The sequence below is a fragment of the Ursus americanus genome, chromosome 29, assembly GCF_024610735.1.
Source record: "Ursus americanus isolate L20-20 chromosome 29, mUrsAme1.1.p, whole genome shotgun sequence".
In the NCBI taxonomy this organism is placed as follows: Eukaryota; Metazoa; Chordata; class Mammalia; order Carnivora; family Ursidae; genus Ursus; species Ursus americanus.
Genome location: NC_142155.1, coordinates 1579602 through 1585292, shown reverse-complemented (window position 1 = coordinate 1585292; position 5691 = coordinate 1579602). Strand labels below are relative to the sequence as shown.

General features: G+C 43.5%; 1 protein-coding gene across 1 annotated transcript; it reads left to right on the top strand.

Moving 5' to 3' along the window:
• Positions 1-1073: 1073 nt before the first annotated feature.
• RIPPLY2 (ripply transcriptional repressor 2) lies at positions 1074-5202 on the top strand. The gene is made up of 3 exons (XM_045805548.2): positions 1074-1436; positions 1701-1765; positions 4986-5202. Exons 1-3 carry the CDS (start codon positions 1074-1076, stop codon positions 5131-5133), a joined length of 576 nt encoding a protein of 191 aa, XP_045661504.2. The 3' UTR covers positions 5134-5202.
• Positions 5203-5691: the final 489 nt, after the last annotated feature.

Genomic DNA, 5691 nt, shown 5'->3' with positions numbered 1-5691 from the left:
GTGAGGGTCAACTTAAATAAGAGAAACAGGGTCACAGAGAGGCTGACAACTTGTCCCATAACTTCTCAAGATTTCATTATCATTCTACACACACCCCGCCTCCACGAAATAATTTCTAATTATCATTGAGTGACGAAATGCCAAGAAGTGACTGAAGTGAATACATGAAATTCAAGACTTCTCTTCAGGGGACACTGGTAAGATGTTGAGGAAAATCACAAACATAGGAGAAAATAACATAGAGCTCTAAGCCTAAATCACATGACTCCAATCTTCGGCTTTCCTGGCTGTAACGTTCAGTCTTTCACAATTCACCTTTTGTTATTCTTTTTAGTATTATCTACAAATAATAACAGGCAGAACCTAGTCTGTCAATACATTAACAAAAACCTCCTTTCTTAAGGAGTCTGTTCATTCACCCAGTTTTTATTCTGCCCGAAAGAGGAGTTAAGGCCATTCCTTTTATTTTTTTAATTAATTTATTTTTATTATGTTATGTTAGTCACTATGCCGTACTTCATGAGTTTTTGCTGTAGTGTTCCATGATTCATTGTTTGCCTATAAAGGCCATTCCTTTAAATTTAGTCCGCATCCCAGCTTTTAGCAGACGGGATGCAGAGCTTGTTGCATTGACCACATTCCAAAAAGCCTCGAGTCAAGCAATTACCAGCCACTTGGCCTTTTTGCAGAAATACACAAAACGTGTAGAATTGCTTAATTTTATCTCCTCCTAGACTCCTCACTTGGAAATGGGCTGCTCGGGCGAATGTTGTTTTTTCCCCCCCCGCAGCCATGTGTCGAAGACCGATTAACACTCGCTCCACAAAACCCATTCCCGGGCCATTTGGGAGTTGCACGCGTTCGCACCCGGGGTTCAGCCCATTGCGCCTTCACGCGCACCCTTTTTGTTTCTGCGGCTAGCTGGGGAGAGAGGGGCGGAGAGCGAGCGGACCTCTCCGTGTGCAGCCAGCGGCCGGGCTGTGTATATAAGCTCGGCGCTCGGCTCCGGCGGAGGGAAGAGGCCCGGCTGACCCGCGGGCTGGCAGCAGTCTTGTGCTCGGCCCCGCCGCGCCATGGACACCGGGGAGCCCTCGGCGAGGGGAGCCGGCGAGTGCGCGCGCTGCCGCCGCCGCCGCCGCCGCCCGCCACCCGCGGGCCCCGACCGCCCCACGCGGCGCGAGGGCGCGGACTCCGGCGGCAGCGCCTCCCCCACCCTGGCCCTGCCGCCCGCGTCTCCCCAGCTCCTCCCCATCGCTCTCCGCCCCCCGCCCGCCGCGGGTCCGCGCTCGGCTGCGGGCGGTCCTCCCGGGTCTGGGCTCGCGTCTCCTCCGCGCGCCTTGTGCCCCCCGCCCCGCAGATCCGCAGGCTTCTGGAGACCGTGGGTCGACGCCCCAGGTCACGAGGAGGAGGGGGCGCCGCAGCACGCGGCGGAGGCGGTGAGTGAGTCGCGCGTCGGGCCGCACGTCCCCGGAGGGCTGCTGAGCCGCCCGGACTGGGTCTGCCTGCCCGAGGGAGACGCGCGCCCGGCCGGCCCTACCGGAGGCCCGGGGGTCCTGATGCTGCGAGGGTGTCCTCCGGCCGGGAGCGAGGCTGCTGAGGGCCCCGCGGGTCACGTTCGCCGCGGGCGCAGGAACACTAGACCGCTTTTCCCATTTCTGGAAGGTGAGTGATAACCGCGATTCATCTTCTTTCGTCCCCAGATGCCGGACGGCCCCGGGGTGACCGCAGCCTCAGGAAAGCTCTCCCAGCACAGACACCCAGTCAGGTGAGTGACAGGCCTCCCGGAAGGTCCCCCGCTCCTGCAGCCCCGGGTGGAGCCGGGAATCGCCGCGCCGCGCTCCAGCCGCCGAGCTCCACCGCGGGCCTTGCAGTTCTTCTCTCTGGGAAAATCTGTCTTCACGGATCCCAGAGGTCCTTTACTCATCGAATTGATAAATGTAGTTCACGCTGTCGCCTAAAGAACTGTTACTCAGTGGCCACTCGGTAAACTCTTTAAGAGTATATTAGAAAGAGGGAAAGTGGATGGCATCGTGAAAGTCAACCGGTGACATCTTATGTCTGCAAACCAGTTCTGTTTTAATGCTAAAGGGTTCGAATGAAATTGACTTCACAGCAGGCCGACTGTGTATATTCTTATTCTCTTGCAAACCAGAAGGAAGAATGGTGTTCATAGTTGCAGTTTTACAGCAAATCGAGCTTGACGTGGAAGAGAAAATGGAGTATAATGAAAATCCTAAAATCACAAAGCTTCCTAAAAGGGATCGAGGTTACTTGACATAACAATGAGGAGCTAATTTACCGTTCCTAGCCATGGGAAGGGAAGTCGGCCTTTCTGTAGAAATCTTTGTAGCTTTTAGTCAGGTGAAAGGTTCATTCTGCAGTTTGCTTGCTTCAGAGAGCTGTGAAATGCAGAACCGTATGATATTTGTATATATATGTTTATAAATGGCTTGTAGAGGTCAATACATGTTGATTAATTTTCTACCATGTGCTACCACTAGTGATGGACGCAGGAAAAAAAATAATCACACCCTTCTGGCAAATACGGCAATAGTTTAGTTTGGTCACTTTTACCAGTATGTAAAGGACATGAAGTACCTAACTCTGCCAGAGGGAGTGGGGAAAGATCTGGGAAGTGTGTATGATAGGATGTGGTTACCTAGCTGAGCCTTGAAGTTAGCCAGGTGGATGGTAGGTGGGGAAAAGAGGGACAGAAGAAATAGCATAGGAGAAGGGATAGAGAGTCACCGAACAACATGGCTCCTATGGGAGCCTCCAGGAGCTGGAATTTGGGTGCATGAAGCTGTTGTCATTCTAATAGGTAAGCCATAGGCTGGATCTTGTACACCTTGGTATAGAGTTTTGTCCTATTCCTGTATGTGACATTGGGAACCCATGGCCTTTATTTTGTGGCTGGTATTGGGGGTTACTCAAAGGTCATGTGATCAGATTTATGTTTCAGAAAAAGCAATAAGAAAATGGTATATACGCTTAGTAAACCAAAATGAAATTGGAAGTTACTGTAATTCAGGCAAGATATGATAAAGAGCCATTCTAAGGCATTGGAAGTGGGGATGGGACTGGGCGAATTTGAGGAATGCTTAGGGGACATAATAGATTAGGCTTATAATGTATTGGATATGGTAGGTAAAGAAGAGGTAAAAAGAGAGAATGGCTTCCAAGTTTGTGGCTGATGACCAGATGAATGCTGTGTTAACAGAGTGGAAATTAGGGCTTAAAACAGATTTGGGGAGTAAGATAATGAGTCCATTTTTTCATTTATCGTATTTAATATGCCTATGGGGTATTCAAATGTGTACGTCCAGTAAAGAGCTGGGGGCGCGCGCGCGCGCGCGCGCGCGCACACACACACACACACACACACGCACACAGAGGTAAGGGGCCCAGAGTCAAGATCTTAAGCAGAAATACAGACAGTGGGAGTCTTCGGTAAATGAACAGTTGAAGAAATCATGGCAGTGGATCAGGTCTTCTAGGGGAAAGAGAGAGGAGAAATGATCACTCTTGGTAAAACCCTGAGGAAGCCAATACCAACCTGTATACAAGAAAAAGAGGTCCACAAAGGAGACTGAGAAAAATCACTCAGAACAGGGGAGAATTCAGGAACGTATGAAGTCCCTGAAAGAAGAGTGGTCAGTGAAAGATTCTGGGCAGAGTGTGGTAATAATTAAACAACATTCTTTGGGTTTGACAGTTCTAGTCAAGCATCAGAAAATCATTTGTTTCCTATATAAGAAATCCCTTTCTTTTCTGAACTACCGTAACCATTTATTTGTACTTCTTTTAAGTTTATTTTATTTTTATTAATTTCTATCTTGAATACTATTGGGTATTTCTCATTCTTTTTACTTAATTGTCAACTTCTTGGGGATAGAGACCATGATTTTTTCATCTTTGAATTATGAATTACTTCTGGCACAAGAGATCACTAAAATATTTATTGAATGACTGAATTATTGATGGTTGCTTATTTAGGCACTAAAATTAAAAACTTTTTTTTTTTTTTGCCATCTGGCTAGAAACATTTATAAACTACATTGCCTATTTTTCTGCCTTTTAAAATGGAATACACTGAGCATAATGTAACCTTCTGTTTGTTAGAAGCACTCTGTTATAAATGGGTACATAGGGCTAACTACCCTACACTAAAATGACTGCACTATTGTTGGTGAGTCAGCCATATCATTCTTCTTTGCTTTGCTTTGCTTTGGAGGAAAATAATAGAAGACCAGATGGCAAGATTAATATTTGCCAAAAATTTGAAAGTCTGAGGTAATTGTGTTACATGCAAGTTGTATAAAGCCAGTATTATTCTCAATATTCCAATATGGTATTCCAAATTTAGTTGGATGGGGAAAGGGGAGGGAGATGGGATCAAGCTTGGGGTCAGAGGAAGCCTTCTTATAGCCCTGGTGTGAGTGCACAGAAAAACTTTAGAATATTGCTTTTTGTACTCTTCTAAACTTACATTGTTAGCTACATCTGTAACAGTTAAATCTGTGAGTTTTAAGCAAGATACTAGGTGATTTCTGCTTTTCTGGAAGGTGCATAATATTTTGTTGTCTTTGTAAAATTGGGTTTCAGAATTTTATGTAATATAATGGTAGGCTCATATTTGTTTTCACAAAGGAATTTGGAAATCGGAAGACAAACCTTCTTCTGTATATTGTAAGAATAAATATATCCATAATACCTGAAGTGAGCTAAATATTTATCACAAAGGGTTTTGTGTGAATTTGTTTGATCCAATTTATAGCTTGGATAAAGACTTAAAATGATTAACTAGTTATTGATACTTTGGCAAGTAGACTCCCATGAAACCTGAGATAGTAGCATTTTTAAACTATCTAAAGGCACACATCAATTGTCAAGTATATGGAGCTCTTAAAATTTGAACATTTTATGAGTATAAGGATTCTGAATGTGAAAAAAATAAAGCATATTATGTTGTCTGCTTCTTTCAGACTATTTTGGCCAAAATCAAAGTGTTATGATTACTTATATCAAGAAGCAGAAGCTCTTCTGAAAAATTTTCCAATTCAAGCCACAATTTCATTTTATGAAGATTCTGATAGTGAAGATGATATTGAGGAGCTGATATGTGAAAATTAACCTGATTAGTTACTTGCAATGACATTCAAAGCTTATAGGATTTAAATTTAGTGTACAAATGTATCATAATCCTTCAAACTAATTTATTTGTATATAAATTATTAATAAAATGAAATATTTTGTAATTCTATAGTAGTGTGGCTTTTTTTACCCCTACACTATAATTCAATGTTGGAATTTAAAAATATGTGCTGTTTACGGATGTCTTGATTGGATTGTAAACATTTGGGGCTTACAAAAGATAATTTTGATCTCTTCATCAAATTACAAATTTTATTTTAGTTATAATTTGCAAATATTTAGCTAAAACTTTGCAAAGAATGACAATATTTTATTTTCAAGATTGAATCTTGTAACATCTGGTATTTCCTACTGATCTCCATTAGATACTGTAGTTGCTGATGGATATTTTTAGATAATGAAGAAAATCACCTTATGCTACCAATCACACAATATTATGTGTTTGCTAGCAGATGGTGAAAAACACTTTAAATCATTGTCTATAATTGAAAATGGGAATTAATGCCATGGCTATTAAATTTTAGGGATTTTTAATGA

Coding starts and splice junctions, on each gene's coding strand:
- RIPPLY2 (XM_045805548.2), top strand. CDS start 1,074: ATGGACACCGGGGAGCCCTCGGCGAGGGGAGCCGGCGAGTGCGCGCGC. Junction 1,437..1,700: donor CGCAGCACGCGGCGGAGGCG/GTGAGTGAGTCG, acceptor TTTCGTCCCCAG/ATGCCGGACGGCCCCGGGGT. Junction 1,766..4,985: donor CAGCACAGACACCCAGTCAG/GTGAGTGACAGG, acceptor TGCTTCTTTCAG/ACTATTTTGGCCAAAATCAA.